The sequence below is a fragment of the Zalophus californianus genome, chromosome 6 (assembly GCF_009762305.2).
Source record: "Zalophus californianus isolate mZalCal1 chromosome 6, mZalCal1.pri.v2, whole genome shotgun sequence".
In the NCBI taxonomy this organism is placed as follows: domain Eukaryota; kingdom Metazoa; phylum Chordata; class Mammalia; order Carnivora; family Otariidae; genus Zalophus; species Zalophus californianus.
The window spans coordinates 21,845,543-21,866,634 of NC_045600.1; the positions used below are offsets into that span (position 1 = coordinate 21,845,543).

The 21,092-nt window shown below is 37.6% G+C and overlaps 1 protein-coding gene across 11 annotated transcripts in view; it reads left to right on the plus strand.

Moving 5' to 3' along the window:
* Positions 1 to 21,092, plus strand: part of CEP128 (centrosomal protein 128) — a 393,596-nt gene that overhangs the window by 320,251 nt on the left and 52,253 nt on the right. For 4 of the 11 annotated variants that reach the window (XR_003516054.2, XM_027572708.2, XM_027572711.2 and 1 more), the window contains 2 exons: positions 11,671 to 11,760; positions 19,863 to 19,886. Coding sequence is in view for 9 of the 11 variants with exons in the window: in XM_027572708.2 (XP_027428509.2) it covers positions 11,671 to 11,760; positions 19,863 to 19,886 (114 nt within the window). In the remaining 2 variants the exon portion in view is untranslated. Of the gene's footprint in view, positions 1 to 11,670; positions 11,761 to 15,591; positions 15,652 to 19,862; positions 19,887 to 19,920; positions 20,042 to 20,447; positions 20,688 to 21,092 lie in introns of those variants that run through there. The other 7 variants (XR_003516053.2, XM_035728299.1, XM_027572714.2 and 4 more) reach the window with 4 other exon arrangements.

Below are 21,092 nucleotides of genomic sequence, written 5' to 3' on the forward strand. Positions count from 1 at the left end.
AGAGACACATCACAGAAAACCTTTCATTTTAACACTAAAGGAAAATTCATTGAAAAGACCTATATTCCTGAATTTGTGTATTCATATTATAAATATCGCAGGTGATAGTTTTGAGAAGACTGTTATTTAGGTTGAGGGGCACCTGGGTAGCTCAGTCACTAGGTGTCTGCCTTCGGCTCAGGTCATGGTCCCACGATCAAGCCCCGCATCCAGCTCCCTGCTCAGCGGGAAGCCCGCTTCTCCTTCTCCCTCTGCTCTTCCCCCTGCTTGTGTTCCCTCTCTGTCTCTCTCTCTCTCTCTCTCTGTCAAGTAAATAAATAAAATCTTTGGAAAAAAAAGTATTTAGGTTGAAGTTCTACAGTCACACAGTAGAACTTTGCGGACGGAGTCAAAGACAAAACAGTTTAAAAAAAATGATAGCAAAAGATTGGAAATTGATGACTTTGAATTTTAATACCGGCTCCGCTTCTGGGCAACTTTGAGTAACTCAATTAACTTTGCTGTGCCTATTTTCTCATCTGTAATGTAAAATTATAAAACTGTCTTCCAGAAGTGTTTAGTGTGGATTAAATTATCCTAGGAGGGAGAGCTAAATATTTAATTCCAATTTACAATGTTAACAAATCCCCATGTATCCAAATTGGAGTCAGTTTTATTTACTCATTATCATCATATAATTATGTATAACAGACATTCTGTATTTAGTGTCATCCTCCTTGAGGATGTTTCCCCATCCTCCTACGTAAAAAATGTTTCACGTACTCACTGAACAAATACTTGTTGAGCACCATTTCTGTGCAGGGCACTCACCATACCGAGCACTAGGGATACAAAGGCAAGCTGCTTCTACTGATGCCTTCCTGCCCTGGGAAAGTATCTGTTATATAATAATAAGATATTTAAAAACAATATTTTTAAGTCACGTACAAGTCACATAAAATAAGAACACCTGCCTTTATTTGGTGGAGATATAGGGTAGGTTGGGTGGAAGTGTAGGAGGTTGAAGGTGGTGGGTAGGGTGAGCTGGGGTAGAGTGGCAAATCAAGTAGATTTCCCAAAGGAAGCCAATATTTAAATGATAACCAGGAGTTAGCCATGGCAAGTTTGGAGTAATGATCAGTTGTAGGCAATGTGAAGGAGATGGGAAGACCTGAGGTAAAAGAACCTCAGTTTCCTGTTTGAGGAAGTGGAAGAAGCTTGGTATGGTGGAATGTAGCACTGAGAGTGTATTGCCTGCTCATTTGTGACAGGAGTCACAATGAGTCACTGCTCACTGAGAGAGGAGAGGCAAGACAGGAGTGTTTGTAAGGTAAACAGAGGACCTCGTAAAAGAGTTAAGGATTTTACCCTTAGTATATGGGAAACCAGTTCAGAGTTTGAAGCAAGAGAACAATATGATCAAATCTTCGTGTTTTTTTTTTAAAGATTCTATTTTTTTATTTGAGAGAGGTGGTGGGGAGGGGCAGAGGGAGAGGGAGAAGCAGTCTCCCCACTGAGCAGGGAGCCCGACACAGCAGCTTAACTGACTGAGCCACTGAGGTGCCCCTCAAATCTTCATTATTTTAAATAGGTAACTAACTGGCTATAAAGTCCAAAATAACTGGGGGCAGGTAAGATTAAAACCGGAGACCATTTAAGCCGACGTTTATGGGAATCTTGATAAGAGATGATAGTGACCTGGATTGGGTGGTAGAGCATGAAGAGGAGTGGGTGGTTTCTTAATGTATTTTAAGATCTAAGATTCCATGGGACTTCTGAGGTTGGTTGTTAGAAGGTAGGTAGGAAGAGGCTAAGAATGGCTCCTGGGTCTCTTGGTCAGGCCGCTTCGTGGGTGGCTGTGCTAGTCAATGGGAGAAAGAGAAGTTGATTAGTTCACTTTTTGATATTTTCAGTTTGGGTGCCTTGAAGCATCCGGGTGGCATGTCAAGAGGGGGTTCATGCATGAGTCTAGGGCTCAGAAGGCGTGTGAGTTGGACATGGATTTTGTTGTCTGCAGATTGGTCTCCATATTATATAGATGATACTGAAAGTCATAAGAGTGGGACGCTTGGCTGACTCAGTAGGTGGGGAGTGCAGCTCTTGATCTTGAGGTTGTGAGTTCAAGCCCCGTGTTGGATGTAGAGCTTTCTTTAAAAAAAAAAGAAAAAAAAAAGTTGTAGGAGCAATGAGGATCCCCCGGGGGGAAGTATGTAGAATAAAGAGATGAAAAGTTAGGCCAGAACCATAGGGAACGCTCACACTTAAGTTTCAAGCTAAGGATGGAAATCCTGCAAAGCCGTCTAAGACGTAGAGAAAATAATGTCAGGAGGGCAGAGCATCAGGAAGCATGGCAAAGCATATTTCAAGGGAAAAATAATAAAACTGAGTAAATAAACCCTTGAATCCCCCTAGCTAAGGGGCTTCGGTTTTAAAATTAAAAATTAAATTAAAAATTTAAAATTAAAATTTACCATACAATAAATTTCCTATCATACGTCTCTCTGCAGCCACTCTCATCTTTCACGTTCCCAAAGATCTACTATTTGGCACAGCACATCACCATAATAGGTACTCGGTAAATTTTTGTTGATCAAATAAACAAATGAATACCACCTACCGGCCTCTGATTTGGCACCTATTTCTGGTCTACGCATCAAAAAACAGCACAACCATCCCTGTCCTAGAGTTCGTTTTCTGTTAAAAATTTTTGGTGGGGAGGGCTCCTAAGTTCTAGCATTCCTGTGTACACACACACACACACACACACACACACACACACACACACGTACACACACGTGCGCACTTTCACTTTCACTCCCCCTCCTTCTCTCTATCCTGCTGTGTTCCCGCCCCTTCTTTGAATGTAGTATTGAACCAAAAGGTCAATAAGTGAGTGATTTGGCCTGAGCTGTAGTATCAGTGGCAAAGGAAAAGGATATAGTGGTGAGGGAGGCAGGCAGCAGTGGGGAGAGTATTTTCAATCTTTAAGAGGAATCACAAACAGTGGAGACAAACATATTTGCCAGTGATTTCTATAATACAGTTGGTAATTACCAAAATTCTTCACTGGAGCTTAATATTGTCTGGCTGAGGGGTGTGTGTGTGTGTGTGTGTGTGTGTGTGTGTGTGTGTGTGTGTGACCTTCATTTGCAGTTACACTGTGTGCTGTTCTTCATAAAAACAGTGTTATCTTTGACTCTCAATGTGTGGTAGGGTACCAGAGTCCTATTGGCATATGGGTTTGAGGTACATTGAAACAAGCAAATCCCTTCTTTAATCCGCTCTGAGATCAGGTGCTGAAACATTTTAAATAGACACAAAACGTAATCCATTTTCCTCATTTTAGTTGAAAAGTATTTCAGTGACTGTCACCTTCCTTGTGATAAGTGGTAATGGTAGGTGCTGCTGTTGCTTTTTGTTTTCATTTTCTGAAGCGCCAACCTACCTGGTTCACCTTTCATCAATTTCTTGCTTTGTGAACCCCGGAGTGCAAATCACACCAGAAGAGTATCATGCTTAGTCATGAAAAGCTGCAAAATGCTACCTACGACACTGACTAAGCAGAATATCTGGAAAACACGTATGCCCCCTCCCCACACTTTGCTGACTTACAGCCATCTCGCTTTTCATTTTATTTCAAATAAGATAAAACTTGATTATGAACATGATTTTTTCCTATTCACTTTCCTCTTTTACTAAGCCATATTCAGGTCATTTTGAGGCACTATCCATATCTATAAATTGGGGACAGTAATAATACTTCATAGGACTATTAAGAGGATTAACTGGGATAAGAAATGCAGAAACAAACCTTGGTACCTGGCAGGTCTTTCATAAATATTAATTCTACACACTGTTTATTTGCACCTACTGCACACCAGACATGGCGCTGCATACTGGGATAAAGTGGTAAATGTCCCTGTGCCCTCCCAGAGTCACCCTCTCCCTCTGTCTGACCCTCCTTGCTCCTTTCGTGGGCAACCATGACTTTAAATTCAGATTTTGGCCAGATTATGCTAAAGGAAGTGTTACATCTTTGGATAGCTACTAAATGTAATGAAACAGTGAAAAAAAGGTACATTGTGGCAATAATGAAATTGATTATATGGGTTGAATTTGAACATCAATCTCATTATTTAAGAAGAAAAAAGGAAACATTTTAGTTGTAGGATCTATAAATGTCACCAGTGTTTCTGGACACTTTCTTCATTATCAGTATTTTCATTAGAAATGAACTAAATCCTTCATTTAATTAAAGACATTGGGTTTGTGGGTTTTTTTTTAAGTAATATAATTTTTTTGAGACATTCCAGAAGGTATAAAAAAAATACACACACACACACACACACCCTTGAAGGATATTAAAGTGGCATTACTGACATGCTGTTTTTCAGATAACCCATAATTATATTTAATTTCTCTCCCAAGTAGCTTCTGGGACCTTCCATTTGAAGGACTTGATTTATTTTTTAGAAATGTTTTGGGAGTGAGGGCAGGTGTTTGATTTTGTTTTTGTCGCCTCAGTAGTGCTCAGGCAAAAGCATTTGAAATGAGCGGAAGGAGAAGATAATTATTTTCCTCAGTCATTACTTCATTTCAGCTACTTATGGAGTAACCTATGACAGCATGGTGTTTGAGGGAAAAATAGAACGCGAATTTCTTAGTTCTTTTGGAAGTCTAATAAATATTAATATAGGGGTATTATACTACAAGAAAGAATTCCAGTGTAAAGTTGGCAGATACATTTTTGGAAAAAAACTGGGCAAGAGAAACACCAAAGACAAAAAGCTGACATGGGTAAAAAAATTGCCCTCGTTGAGGTTAGCAGGATCGTGCATTAACGTCTCAGTAGTACCCGTAGATGGCCAGTCCTCCTGCTAAACAACCATGTGATAAGCTGGGCTAGTAAGAGACCAGCTGGATAATTTCCGTAATTTTGCTGTCAATCATTTCTTCTTCTTCTAACTGTAGATGCCCAGAGCCTGTATTTTCAAAACACGTAGTGATTTGGGGATTTTAGAGATTATGGGTACAAATGCAGAGATGGGGCTGCTAAAAATCCCAGAGTTAACTTAGAAGGGAAAGTAAGGGTGAAGTTGGGTGCTGTGTTCTAACACTGGTTCTCTAGAAGAACTGAAGGATTCATTAAAGCAATTCTTAAATTGCCCCAGAAATTCTGATTTGCTTGGGAGATACTAAGGTACATTTTTAGAAGTCCCGATTTGAATAAATTAACAAATTATGATTGAACTGTTTATTAAACTAGAAGGTAAATGCAGTATCCTGCTCCTCTCTAGGGTGACCCATGAGAATTAAAATGCAACTTCCATAATTCTAGAAATCAAACATAACGCGTTCCTATGTATTCTTCCCAAGAGGCAAGAATGTAGGCAAATCACATATGTCTCTCTTTCTTTTTCTGATATATGATAAAGAAAATAATAACTGTTGTAAGCAATGACATAAACCAAGCAAAACGTGGGTGATTATGGGGGATGGAGTATTGGGCAACACTGGCCATTTTGAGGACTAGCTGACTTAATGGCCCATTAAAATCTCTTATTTTCTCAAAAGGTAAAGAAGCTTACCAAGCTTAAATTCGGTATGAGGTCTCCACAGAAATAGAACATTAGCAGTCTGTATTAGGGTCAAGCAGGGTCTCAGCCAGTTAGATTTGCACACTTCCATTTACTATGTCAAGAGGCCGCAGGAGAATAGGGAACCAAGCTCAGTAAAATCAATTCTGCTTGAAATTTTAATGACCATTAAATTTTATCACTCTATTTTACCTAAAATTGGCAACTTAATTTTAGTTCCAAATTTATGGCAATAAAACTGGAAAGTAGAAGACCCTGAAAGTGAAGTAGTCACTTCAGTCTCTGTCTGAATGTATGGACGTTGAGTGACTAGATCATTTTCTTTGGAGGATAAAAGAAATATGAATAGGTGGCTGGTTCTGTTTATCCAGAGAGATGCAAAGCATGAGTCTTCAGGATTCAGCAGTCTCCTTTGAGTCAAGCGTCTACAAAAGCCTCAAAAAAAAAAAAAAAAAAAAAGATAGACACCCTTTGGAAACATTTTAAAAATGCAAATATAAAGTCTAATTTTTGAGTTCAAGTGTCCAAATTTTACTCTGTGACAAAGTTTTCTAAAAACCTGGTAGAGTAAATGAGCCAAGTGTGTGTTATAAATTTTGTAAATTATTCCCACAAGGGGGGAATTTGTGTGTCTCCATATACCAACCCCTTTGCAGTTGACTCCATGAAAAGCAACACTTCCAGAAAATATCCCTTAGTGCCTTTGTCAGAGTCTGAATTCTGGGCTCCATGAGCACTGGGGCTGATGAAAGAACAGCTTATGTTTTCTCGTGAAAAATGAAAACCATCTAAGTATGTTATGTTTTGCAGTGTTGAGTTTGGGAGTTTTTGCCACATTTCCAGAGTCAACTGTCACCTTACAGTTCGGGCCAATTTCATTTGGGTCGCAATTTAAGTAATCGCTTCAAGACCACTTTCCTTTATGTGTATCTGCTTATTCTTATCAGTCACACCCCTGGATAGGCCTCAGACTTTGGATAAATAATCGTGTCTTCCATTTGGGCTGCTATAACAAAACTACCGTTGACTGAGTGGCTTAAACTAGAAACATTTATTTCTCCCAGTTCTGGAGACTAGGAAAGTCTAAGATCAAGGCAGATTCAGTACCTGCCTTCAGTGTCTGGCCCACTTCCTGGGTCATAGCAGGAGAAGAGCAGATAGGACACTCTTGAATCTCTTCTAAGGGCACCATCCCATTCATGATGGATCTGTCCTCATGCCAATCACCTGCTAAAGGCCCCATCTCCTGATATCACTTTGGGGATTAGGATTTCAACCTGTTAATTTTGGAGGGAGGAACACAAACATTCAGGCCATAACACCCCATTCTCCATCTTGTCTTCTGTCTCCTGATGACAATGGCAGTTGTGAAAACAATATTCTAAGGGATGACTATAGTGTGCAACAGATTTGGGAACAGATGCTCAGCAATAATACATTTCTGGTTGAAACCGTTTACATGGACTGTAAAACAAATCTCTGAGGTTCCAAGTATTAATAGAAGATCATTGAAAGAAACTGTAGTTCTCCCTTCTAGGGCCATCTCCCACTCCCATCTCTGGAAGATTTTCCAGAAGGTAAAGAATCACTGGAGAGGATTTCCCCAGACTGGGATCTTGAAAACTCACAAATACTATGTTTCAATTATTAACAAGTACTGATTTAGTACTTGTTAGTTCCTGTCAAGATTCTGCTAAATCGATCCCAAAGGGTGATGGTCTGTGCATCAAAGGAGAAGAAAATATCACCCCCTGGCTGGTTAACGAATGATCTTAATGGTGCCAGACAACGCTTTTGTGTCAAACACTGTGCCAGCACTTCTAAATCTATGTCATTGATGCCTTGCATCATTTCTACAAGATAAATACTGTTATTTTCATTTTACAGATAAAGGAGGCTCATAGCTCATTCAGCCAGCAGTTGGCCAGGCTAGTACTTATACTAGAATCTGCCTGTCTTTTGTGCTGTTGTACTTAAATGTCTCCAGAGCTTATGGAGAAAAGAATTTCCACACTTTTTTGTTTCTTTGGGTTCTTGGCCTATCCTTCTTTGAATTTCTTCCATCTCTTTTTTTCTAGGAGAATGATTCATTAGAAAACATATTTACAAATATTTAAGTACTTATTTAGTGTGGTAAAATACTAACTCACCCCTTACCTTCTCAAGAAAAATACTATAAGAAGCTGAATGATTTGTTGAAAGTGCCTTAAATAAATCAGGCAATACTGGGGACTAATATTAATGAAAGTCCGCACTGCTTTTCTATTAACTTTAAAACTATTTACAAACCCTTAGTTAGGCTCTAAGCTTACATATACATGGCAACTGGTGTGTGTGTGTGTGTGTGTGTGTGTGTGTGTGTGTGTGTGTGTGTGTGTGGTGTGTGTTGGCTATTAACTTTAAAACTATTTACAAACCCTTAGTTAGGCTCTAAGCTTACATATACATGGCAACTGGTGTGTGTGTGTGTGTGTGTGTGTGTGTGTGTGTGTGTGTGTGTGTGTGGTGTGTGTTGGCTATTAACTTTAAAACTATTTACAAACCCTTAGTTAGGCTCTAAGCTTACATATACATGGCAACTGGTGTGTGTGTGTGTGTGTGTGTGTGTGTGTGTGTGTGGTGTGTTGGCTATTGGCATATGGGGAAGATTTTTAATTCCTGGTGCAAGATTATGAACAATCCAGTAATCTCAATCACTTCTAGGAAGGAGAAGGGCTCATTTTTCTTTTTCCATTCTGCACCTTTTATTTTTGCTTATTCATCATGTTTTAAATAAACAGACCAAAGAAAGTTGTTATTAAAGCCCTCCTTGGGCTTCTTGAATTTCAATTTTAAACCAGGTTCAAAATATTCTGGCAAAAATTAAAGGCAACATTGAAAATGTTTACATAAATTTTAAATTGTGCAAAAAGTGATAAAACTAAAATGAGCTGAAAGAATGAGTAATAAGCATCTCCTCTTATCTTTGTCTTTTTATCATAATCAGTGATGATATGGGTTTTAAAAAAACTGATTCTGAAGTACATTCCCTTTCCAGAGTATCTACATTACACTTACTCTTCTAAATGTAATTTGTTAGAAGTTTAATGTTTACTTTTAAAAGTATGAAGGCTTATTAGCATGCTAATAAATAACATTTAATGTCTATTAACAGTACTTCTATATTTGCTCATAAAATGGAATAGAAAAATATTACCTACAAGAGATTCCCTGCCTTTACTACATTCTGAGTGTAATTGAAATCCCTAGTTCTCATTTCACTGTTAGAAAAGAACTAATAAATTTGTCACCAGTAAAACAGGGGTGGGGGGGCCAGGCCTTTTATGAGCTCAGTAATGAATCTAACTCACACAGCCCAGACCTGAAAGACTTGGGAGATGAGCACAATAGAGGTGCCAGTTCGCTGTATAGCATCACAGCTAATTAAGTTTAGATCTTTGCTTTTCTTTACTCTTTTTTTCTGATATTTCCCCAGTGGTATTGGCTGTATGTGCTTTAGCTGGCCTAATGTCAGACCCAGAAGTCAGAAGCAGTTGCAACTTACTTAAGAAAGGCATATGGCAAAAACATAGTCCCTTTGATTATATGGTAAATAACTATAAGAATGTGTACAAATAATGGTTTTTATTTGAACATGAAATTTTATTGTGATGTAGTATGTGTTTTGTTATACCGTCACCTGACATCTGTTAAAAATAAGGTTCTGGAATGCTGTTCTGGCATGTGTAATTTTGAGCAAGAGGCTCTGAAACAGTTTTCCAGTGTAAACCCTAACCTCCACCACACACAAAATATAGCCTTGGTGGTAATAAAAAAGGTATCGTCTGTATAGATAAATATATAAATATATACATAGTTTTTTTAATGTGAATTTTAATTTGTTTTTGAGAGTATAGATTCCTTTGAGTCATATGGACCTGGATTACAGTCTAAACTCAATCATAATGTGGAATTCAACACATTTAATATCTTTGAGTCTATTTCTCTGACTATAAAATGAATGAAATTAGTAATATTCACCTATTGAGAGTTCGGGGGAGCATTAAATGAAAACATATTTTCAGCGAATAATAAGCTTTTTTTTTAAGATTTTATTTATTTGAGAGAGAGAATGAGATAGAGAGAGAGTATGAGAGGGGAGAGGGTCAGAGGGAGAAGCAGACTCCCCGCTGAGCAGGGAGCCCAATGCGGGACCCGATCCCGGGACTCCAGGATCATGACCTGAGCCAAAGGCAGTCGCTTAACCAACTGAGCCACCCAGGCGCCCGAATAATAAGCTTTTAATAAATAGTGTTGAGTTTTATGATACTGGTATTTTAAAAGGATGTTTTTATTAACAGCCACAACACGCATACCATTCTCCCTTTTATTCCTGAAATTAAGCAAACCCTTTTCCTGTCCCAGGACCTTTGCATTTGCTACTTCCTCTCTCTGTAATGCTTTTCCCTTAGCTCTTTCAGTGATGAAAGAGTTTCAGCTCAAATGTCACCTTTCATCCTTTGAGTTTCAGCTCAAATGTCACCTCTTCGTGGGAACTTAACCTGACCAACCTGTCTAAAGTAAATCTCTGCCCTCACCCCCCATCACGGTTTTTTGAGTATCTTATTTATGTGTCTTCTCCTTTGGAATGTAAACTCCATGAAGGCAGAGAGAACGTATCTTCCTTGTTGATAACTGTGTACTCAATGCCCAACAAAGTGTCTGCCTCAATAAATGTGAACGAATGGATGAATTAATTAAATGAATAAGTGAGTGGAAGGGACGGAAGGTGGGAGGGAGGAAAGACATTGGAAGGAAAGAAAAAAATGATGGATAAAACGAATAGAGGACCAAAAAAAAAAAAAAAAGAAACTTTTATAGCCTGAGGAATGATTTATATTCTGGATATACGTATTTATGCATATACAACTTTTCAATGTTATTTTAAAGTTTAAAAGTTAGGTAAAAATTTTCTGGTTCCCGTTGTCTTTCCTTTCCCCTGGTCAGTGTGTTTTACCTTATCGTCTCCTTCCAGAAACTGACAGGGGTTGTTTTGCTGTAGAGTGACCTCCCTCTGTGAGGCAGGAAGTAATTCCTATAGGCTGCCAACACCTTAGAACAGAGGGTTGCCAAACTTTTTGTAAAGGGCCAGATTCTAAATATTTTCAGTTTTACAGGCTATATGCTGTCTCCCAACGACTAACCTCTTACACTACAGACTGAAAGCAGCCATAGACAATATGTAAAGAAATGAGTGGGCTGTGTTCCAATAAAAATTATTTCGGGAAACTGAAATTTGAATTCCATGTAATTTTCACATGTCATAAAATATTATTCTTTGATTTTTCTTGAGCCAAATAAAAGTGTAAAAACCATTTTTAGCTCGTGAGCCTATAAAAACAAGTGGCAGGTTAGAATGGCTTAGTGTCCCACTTTACTGACCCCTGCCTTAGAATGAACTAGTTTAATGGTTTCCTATCCCATGATTGTTTGCCTTCGAAAAGATGAACTGGAGTGGGAGGAGGCAAAGAATACATTTCTATTGGTAGAATTTTTAATAATTTCGCAAATGGAAGGAAAGCATAATTTTGAGTAGTCAGACCTTCCTGAACTCCTAAAAGCACATTACATCAGTGCTGTATTATCCACAAGTAAGGTGGTGAGTGTTAAAAGTAGCTTTCATGACTGGTTAAAACTGCCCAGGTGTGTCCATTAGCAAGCTCGCACCTTATTTATTCCTTTGTATCATAGACTTTGGAATTTAGGATTAGTTACTTCTAAGGATGTTTGAAAGCAAGACAGTGTGAGGCTACTTTAGCTCTATAATCCTGAAGAATTTTAGCTCTATAATCCTGAAGAATAAAATGCTTAAAATTTCAAGTAATGATTTCCCTAAAATTTGTGTGTTTAGGTTGGGTAAGGAATTATTTGGGGAAGACATTTTAAGAGCACAGTGTGATATCATTTTCTAAATGCAGAAATTAAAAATTTAGTAGAAATTATTGTAGTCCTATTAGTGTTATTTTTATAGCTATGACTATTTATAGTGCTTTAGAATATTTTAAGACAATGGAGCTTTCCAACTTTTTTCTTTACTCACATCTCTCTTAAACAGCCAAAGCAACTGTTTAAAATTCCACCTTGGGAAGATGCTAGTCAGACTTCAATGAAAAATCAGAATGAAGCTCAATTTGAAGAAAAATCAGTTAAGTATTTCATGGGTAGGAATATTTAGGATATTTGGAACTAAATAGTCAAACCACGTCTACTTAATTTTAGGACATGTAGGGTAAGTCAGCCTTCAGGTATGTATCTCAGCAGTATAAGAAGAAACTAAATTGTTGGGGCTTTTCCTTGGTTTTCTTGGATACTAAGAATAGTGCACCATTGATGGTCCGAGTACCGATAATCTGAGGTTAGTTTTAAATCCTTTAACTATCTTTCCCTCCCCACCTGTGCTTGTATATCAGGAAATGGAGATTCATAATAGTTTTAATCTTAGTCAAACTGGAGAGGAGACAAGAAAAAGCTAACTCATGTCAGCCAAATATATTATTTTAAAACCATCTGCTTATGTCTGATTATCCTTACCAACAGTCTGTCTCTTTAGTATAGAACAGTGAGAGGTAACTATACAGAAGCCCACAGAAGGAATGTGGGAATGAGGGTGAGAGAGCCTCTAAAACTTGTTCCTTGTGCTTTAATTCCTGAAAACACTTGAGTAAATAACTGCATGTAAATTGAGATGTGAATTATTCGAATTGCTCAAAGGTAAGCAATTTAATTCCCAAAGCGGACTGTACCATTTAATGACTCAGCTTGTGACATGCGTGATAGTCAACAACGAAGTGCTGCGATTCAGATATTCAGGAAGAAGGAGCTTGGGACAGTGGGTTCCATGGTTATGTGGGTTTCTCTGTGAATATTCTTCACCTACAAGTCTGGAAGATGTGTGTCCTTGAGGGATTCAGAGGAGATGTCAGCCTCAGGGAGTCTCATTAGGCCAGCTGTGCTTGCTGACAGTCAGATACACACCCTGAAAAAAACATATCCAATTGTTTTCCACAAGTTCTCCATGACACAAACCTACTCATAAATTATGCCATAATCACTGCTGCACTGTAATTTGCATATGAGTTCAGAGCATATTCAGCTGATATATGACTAACCTCACCACTGGAGACCTGTACTTTATTTTTTAAAATGTAAATCCTTGGGGGAAAAAATATATGGTATGTTGGTTCCTGGGTCGTTGGCTTTCTCCCCCAACTATTCAGCTGTTGTGCCTGCATCTCTTTTTGGGGACGGTCAGTCTTTGCAATTACATTGGTTGTCATTTGCATTGCCCCTAACCACCATCATAGCCTTTATGGTATCTGCAAATAATTTTTAGTTGTTCCCCAGTCCAGATGTCATTCACTGAACTCTTGTTACCTGTTACCAGCAGGTTTACCATGGAATTGAGCAGTTCTGGGAGAAAGAAGGTTCATTTGGTTTGTACTCCTATCCTAGTCTAGGCACCTGTGCGCCACATTACATTGTGCATTAAAGAAGGATCTTAACATGATTCTTTATTTTAAAGGGGGGGGGGAGAAACCTCATTGCTTTGCTCCATTATCTGAAACATAAAGGGTAAATGTGAGATTTTTTTGGTTTTAGTGTTACACAGTTGAAGTCTTTACAGGGATTTCAAGCAAAACCCTACTTTGCCTCTCAGGCTGCATTTTCCAGCATGAAATCCGTTGAAACAAATCAACAGAGCCCCATTTCCCTATCTTTCTCTTCATCTTCCCTGCCCCACCCCCACCCCAACAAACACATGCACACATCCCACTTCAGGGTAAGTGCAATCTCAGACTTCTCTGAACAAGGTCAAACAGAGACACAAACAGTGTCAGAGTAGAAGGGTTGGTGATTGCCTCATAACAAGACTGCAAACCCACAATGCCACCTGGCAGTGTTGCTGAGGAACCCTACAGAAGAACAGCTGGCTGTCTCAGTCTGATCACGACAGTGGTAATGGATGAAAGAACAGAGCAGAAATGTGGAGCACATATTTTGATTCTGTTCGTAAATCCTTCTTCTGATTCTATCAGGGATTTGCCACACCCTGAGTGAAAAGCAGGTAACAAGGAGTGTTACTGGATACTCCCTCTAGGCTAGGAAATGATACGTCCCTTTAAACTGGCTTTTCTTGATAAGTCAAAGTGTTGGGGAGTTGGACTGAGGAGGGTTATTGACAACTTTCTTTTTTTTTTAATTATGTTCATTTAGCCAGCATATAGTACATCGCAAGTTTTTGTTGTAGTGTTCAACGATTCATCAGTTGCATATAACACCCAATGCTCATCCCAACACGTGCCCTCCTTAATACCCATCACCCAGTCACCCCATCCCCCCACTCTTCTCCCTTATGTGAACTTCAGAGTCCGGTCTTGCATGGTTTGTCTCTCTTTCTGATTTTTTCCCATTCAGTTTTATTATTGACAACTTTCTAGACCAAATCTTGATGCCTTGCTGTGGTTTTCTTTTCAGTATTTCTGTGTTGTTACTTTGGATCCTGTAGTAGATTATTTGAAAAGGATACTTAAGCAGCTAGTGAAATGAATGAACAAGGATAGACTACAGGTATCCAGTGACAGGTGAAATGAAATCTGCCTGGTTGGGAAACCACTGCATGCTGCTCTCAGGCCACTCTTTCTAGTTTGTCTGAAGTGTAGAGTAATTTTGTCTGACTTTTAGTAGATAAGGTGCGATTTTACTTACAGATCATTGATTCATTTGGTATATTCAAAGTCAACTTAGGCTATATTTTAAAACTTTTTTTGGTGTTGCAACATTAAGGTGGTTTGCAGTTTTTAGCTCTTTAATTTATTTTAAATCACTATGTAAAACATTCATTTTTTTTGTGATGACTCAAAGGACTTTTCTTTTTCTTTCATTTTAATATCTTGAATTTTAGAAAAGAATATACTTGGAATTGTTTTGAGCTCTTTTAATTATTAAAAAATGGTGGACAATGTCTTAAATGTAATGGATTGCCTTGTGGAAATTCATAGGGAAAAAAATGCACATAGTTGTATTTCATTTTATATCACTTACATAGGAAATAGCAAGTAAAGTGTGAGTATTGAGTAAACAGAATTAACATTGACAGGAAAAATGCCACACAGTGGTATCTCTGGGTGAAGCCAAGTAGATTTTTCTTTCAGAAGAGAGGCTTTTTGCTTTTGGCACAGTAATGGAGGGAGTCCCCATTGTTGGTCTTTGTTTTTGAAAATTATTTGTCCATCATGGTCTTTCAGTTCCAGAGAAGTTTTCAGAATTTTTCTATAGTCTTAAAGATCCTTAGACTTGGAAGAGTGAGAGACTCTTTTTATATTCTTATACCAGTATTGTGCATTTTCATTTGTCAATGGATATATGTAAAGCATTCTTGGAAAATGCTGTATAATTGTGATAAAGTCACTAGGCCTGTTCAACTATACTACCAGAGGTAAAACTCTGATTATTTAGACTTACAAGGCCTCTAATTCATCTCTTAGGTGGGATGGATGAATGAATGTGTCTCATTGATTGGCTTTGTTAAATCAAACTGTTAATGATCAGGGATTCAGATACCAGCGCTCCATATAGCACTCATTTTCTAATTTGGTCTACAAATATTTGCCCATCTCCAAGGATGCTAATGAATTTGCCTCGGTTCAGTCATAAATTCCAATGTACAACCCACTGTGACCAGGCAGAAAAGGCATATATACAGCTCAAGGCAGGTTACTAACCTGATCATAAAAAGTTAAAATACATCTTTTTATAGTATATATGCTATAGACCTCTTCTAAAATATGCCTCTCCCTTCTTGATCTGCCAAACCCTTTACAGTGTGTTATCTAGCGGCATTATTGACACTCAGAAATTGTGGGTAATACTCACATTATAAAGAATAACTAGCACTTTACTTTGGAACTCAATGGCTATACAGTGACTACATGTATAATCTTCTAGAGTAAACATTCAATAATTGTTGCCATTTTAGGTGTTTCTTGGGCTATTCCGCTCCCTGGATAGAATGAAAGAATAGTCACAAAAAATCAATAGCAACAAAATGGGATTCCCCCCCCCCCAAGGACTTTTTTCTTCAAAACATTGAAGGTATTTTCCCTTTGATTTTGTTTAACCTTCCACTCCCAATTATTTCTTTCTTTGTTATTGGTGTTATTTATCCAGAAATACTTCATATAGGAGAAATCAATAGATTTAACTTAATAAAATGATTTATTTGTATAATATTCTTACAGCTTGTTTCAAGTGTTTTTGTTGGGGATAAAAGTACTTGAAGGCCTCTGAGAGTCTACAGTTATCCTAAAAGTGTATGCAGAATTATGTGTATGTTGTGGATAATGTACATTTTCCTGGGGAGAAGATCAAGTTTCATCAGGCTCTCAAAGTCCCTGACTACAAAAATAAGAACGACTGATGTATTAAAACCACCCAACCACTTAGATGACTCTAAGTCATCTTGGCTATTTCTGGAGGCTGTCTTCCCTCTTGGCTCCTCCTACCTTCTAATCCCTCTTTGAATGTCCCAATACTTTTCAGGATCCAAGTATGGGAGTGTGTGTTCATGGTGGGGGAGGGGGTGAGTGTTGAACCTTCAGGTTGAGCTGGAAGATAAAATCTGTTGAAATGAAAATTGGAAATTCAACAACAAAAACAACAAAACACTGTGTACTTCTGGTGAGAAGGGGAGAGGTGAAGAAGCATAGAATTTACTGTGCTGTACTTATGTGTTCATTCTAGGACATATCCTGGCATTTGTTTCATGGACTGTATCAGTGCCACAGTACTGGCTTAAGTTACCTCTATTTTAATAAGAAGAACCAGAAAGGAAGTGTGGACAGCTTGTTTGAGAATAAATATTTGCAGTAGCCTAATTCTTTTATATACAGAATTATAACAGCTAACCTTATCTGCCAAAAAAGAAGTCAACCGTTTACATTTTCAAAGCATTTCTTAACTTTTAAAAGCAAGTTAGTAAGTCCATAAAGATCAGGAGTATTCTTTTTACTGATAGCCTACAATTAAGACCAAACAACTGCACAGTTTAGACGAAGCTCCCTAATTGGCAGTGATGGCTGGTGTTCTGTTAGCTGCTGTTGATTGACAAATGGAATTATTGAAATTCAGGTTAATGAACTGAATTGCCTAATGCCCTAATTTTCTCATTTTGGTAACATATCACATTTTTCATAGAAAGCTATCTCAGTACCAATTTGGAATGAAGTAGCTTATAGATAAAAAGATGTAAGTAAATTGCATTGAAGTAAATCATTTCTTCATCTTTGTATTTTAACAAAATGGAGTTTTCTTGGACCATTTGTGTTCATAGTCTTAAAGACTAGGCACATGTCTTAGCTTGGATTGCTACACCAAATTACCGCAGACTGGGTGGCTTAAACAACCACAAACATTTCTCGCAGGTGTGGAGGCTGAGGAGTCCGAGATCAAGGAGCTGGCAGATTCGGTCCTTGGCGAGGGCCTTCTTCCTGGCTTGTAGATGGCCATCTTTTCTCATTATGTCCTTACATGACAGAGAGCAAAAGGAGAAGCAAACATTCTCTCTCTTCTTAAAGGACACTGATCCCATCATGAAGACAAGGCTCTGTCCTCATGACCTAATTACCTCCCAGAGGTCCCATCTCTAAATGCCATGGCACTGGAGACTAGGGTTTCAATCCATGAATTCTGTGAGGATATGAACATGCAGTCCATGACAGTGTGTATTTCTTTTAAAGTCTTGTAACAAATATTCAAGTAAAATGAAGACACTAATACCTAAATTATATTAGTTTATCTTTGCCAGACATGGAGATCTGAATTAAGACAGACAAAATTTAATTAAATTCTATTATTTTGACATCACATGAAAACTCTGATTTCAAACTAGCTTTATGTGTGCTTTGAAAACTAGCTGTACGTTTGCTTTTAAAATGTGCTAATCCTAAATAATATGAGCCCATAAATATATGGTATGGGGAAAACTTAAGACCCAAATTGTGGCTGTAAATATTTTGAGCCTTCCAAGATGGTTCATATAAATGTGATACTGCCCAAAGGCTATTTCTGTCTTTGTAAGGTATCTAATGAGGTTCTTCTGTTCATTCTGCAAAGGATGATAAAGCATTGCTGAATGGTATTGTCCCAGATGGACTGTGAATAAGATGCCTGGTAACAACAGATCAAAGCCCCCTTGAGGCATTATTATATGCATTTATTATGAAGCATTCAAAAGTGACAGTACACAAGTCACCAACAAAACAGCAGTTATTTCATGAAAATTATGGGGGCGAGGGTGAAGTTCTCTCAAGTATGCCAACAAAATGCAGTTAAACAGATTATATTGCTGAGAACAGTCTGCTTTGGGCTGATTTTGCATAATATATTCATTTCACTTGTACCCACATAACCAAATGTTTAAAGGGTAGAAATGTTCAGCTCAGTTTCCCAATCTGAGAGTGGGAGGTCGGATTGTGGAAGTCCTCAAAGGCAAGGCCTATATGTGTTCGGTAAGGCTGGGAGTGCGGCCATGAGCGCCAAGTTCTTGCTGCTCCTAAGTGTTCTGTGTCCACTTGGGTCCCTTGTAGGTTTACCGAGAGATCTTAGCTGAGTGGCTCTCTGTACCAGTTCCCCACTTTGCTTCTTAGGCAAAATTAATTTGATTAAATGAAAAGGAAATCCAGATGTCACACATCTCCCATTGCTTAAAATGAGAGAAAAGAAGGAAAAGTGGCCTTGATCTTCCCAAAAAAGATGACTATTTTCTTTTTTTTTTCTTACTGATATTTTTTATTTCAAGATGCTGGAACATTCCAGAAGGCAGAATATACAAATCAGATATTTTGTCCTTTCAGAATACTGGAAAAATCCAAAATATAGCTTATTTAAAGGATTTGTCTTAATATCAAGGGAAAAATTATTTTTAGTGTAAGTTTTTTTAAATTTTATTATGTTATGTTAATCACCATACATTACATCATTAGTTTTTGATGTAGTGTTCCATGATTCATTGTTTGCGTATAACACCCAGCGCTCCATTCAATACATGCCCTCTTTAATACCCATCACCAGGCTAGCCCATCCTCCCATCCCCCATCACCCACCCCTCTAGAACTCTCAATTTGTTTCTCAGAGTCCATATTCTCTCGTGGTTCGTCTCTCCCTCCGACTTCCCCCACTTCATTTTTCCCTTCCTACTATCTTTTTTTTTTTTTTTAACATATAATGTATTATTTGTTTCAGAGGTACAGGTCTGTGATTCATCAGTCTTGTACAATTCACAGTGCTCACCATAGCACATTCCCTCCCCAATGTCTATCACCCATCCCTCCCACCCCCCACCACTCCAGCAACCCTCAGTTTGTTTCCGGACATTAAGAATTCCTTATATCAGTGAGATCATATGATACTTGTCTTTCCCTGATTGACTTATTTCACTCAGCATAATACCCTCCAGTTCCATCCACGTCATTGCAAATGGCAGGATTTCGTGTTTTTTTTATGGCCATTTTCTTAAATCTTCAGACTCTCTTCTCTCATATTCAGCCTCTTTTAATTGGTAAAGACTTCCTGTAGGTAGCTGTCAACTCTGAAAAGAGTCGAGAATACAGCTGTCGCTTTGCGAATGCAACCATTTACCTAATCATTTAACTTTGTAGCAATATTGTCTGTAGAACCTTGGAAGATACTATAGATGGAGAAGGCCCATCTGGGTTCAAGATTGCCTGCATGTGACATCTTTCTTATTTATTTTTCCTGCCTTGTTTCAGTTAACAAATTACTTCTTAATTTGAATTGATGAAATTATGTATGAACTTTACTTTCCAAGTCACACTTTGTACTGTGTACCTCAGCGCTGGTATGTGTACCAAAGTCCTTTTTTATATCACTACTATCATCTAGTTGTTCATATATTCAAATGTATGTAATACTTATAAATCCTTAAGTAGATAAATCATTTTACCAATGCAAAAGTCTTAAGGTTTATCCCATTTGGTCACTGTATATGAGTTTATGATATTTACCGTTAAATAAAACCTTGCGGTCCGAACACTAACTGAGATGAGGAGTACAGTGGTTCTTTCATGACTCTTTCTACTGTAGAAATCATCCTGAGTAGGAGTTTTCATTCTTTGAGATTTTCAAAATTTATTACTAATAGAGGATAAGTAGAAAATCTGAAAATTAAGTAAACTTGAAATGATTTTAATAGCTTTGTTTTTATAATTCTGCATTATGCTTTATTTGCAGGACCGTCTAAATGCATTAGAAACGGTAAGTTGGGGCATTTTCTTTCTCCTTCTGTCAGAATTACTGCGGTGTCCTGAGGTGGATTTCAGAGCACTCCCCAAAAGAAGCAGTTCAAGAAGGCATTTCTAAAACTACATCTAGGATTCAAAGGGGAGAATAAGCTAGACTGTACCTGAAAGGTAGGTGGATACAGATTTTTAAAGTGAAAAAAGAGAAAAAACAAAAATGAGCAGTGGTCACTGCTCTCTCAAGACTGATGATACCAAGATGTACTAATCTATGAAAAATGTAATTAGTTTAAATGTAATCAATATCCTATGTATTTGTGTATTTCCCAACCACTAAAAGGACTGGTTGATCAGAAGCTGAGATTGGGGTGCTGTTTATACTTCGAAGTTCAGATATTCAACCTCAATATTTTTGTACATGGTTTTTACCAGTACCCAAATAATGTTAAAAGCTGGTCAGCCTTTTTCTCAATAATCTCACTTGCAGGAATCTAGCATTAGGGAATAACGTGCATGAATGTAAAGACCACATGCTTGCAATATTTATTGTGAAATGATTTATTTTAAATGATTTTAGGAAGAAAGGGGAGACAACTTATTGTTTGACAATATAGTACTGAATCGTTGGATAAAGTGTGGACTTTTCCACCCAGCATACCACTGTGGTTACGGAAGAGGCTTATAATAAAAAACAAACTGAAAAAAGAAATAAAATCATGTGTACTTCAGTGATAACATGTAATGATAGACATATGAATAAAGAATAGAAGAGACTGAGAAAAACTCATAAAAGTGACTTGTTAGATGAGAGTTAGGACTGTGATTTCATTCCTTTCTCTGTTTTTTCAAGTTTTATAAAACATTATATTCCTTTTATAAATAAACCTTTTTGTAATAAAAACCCATATGAATTGGAAGAATGGTAAAATAAATTATGGTTCCACCTTATGATGAAAGACTATTCAGCCATAAAAAGTCATATTTTTCAAAAGTAAATATTGCCATGCTGTTATATAGGGGGAGGGGGGAGTAGAATATACAGGCATATGGAGAGTATGATGCAAATATTAATATTTTGTGTTAAAAAAGACTCTCAGAAAGCAAGCACACAAAATATTAAAAGTGGCTTGGGACTAATGGTGATTTTTATTTTTTTCTTTATATGTTTTTAATGAACAGGAAAAAAATAAGAAATCTTTAAACAATGTGGCCAATAAAGAAT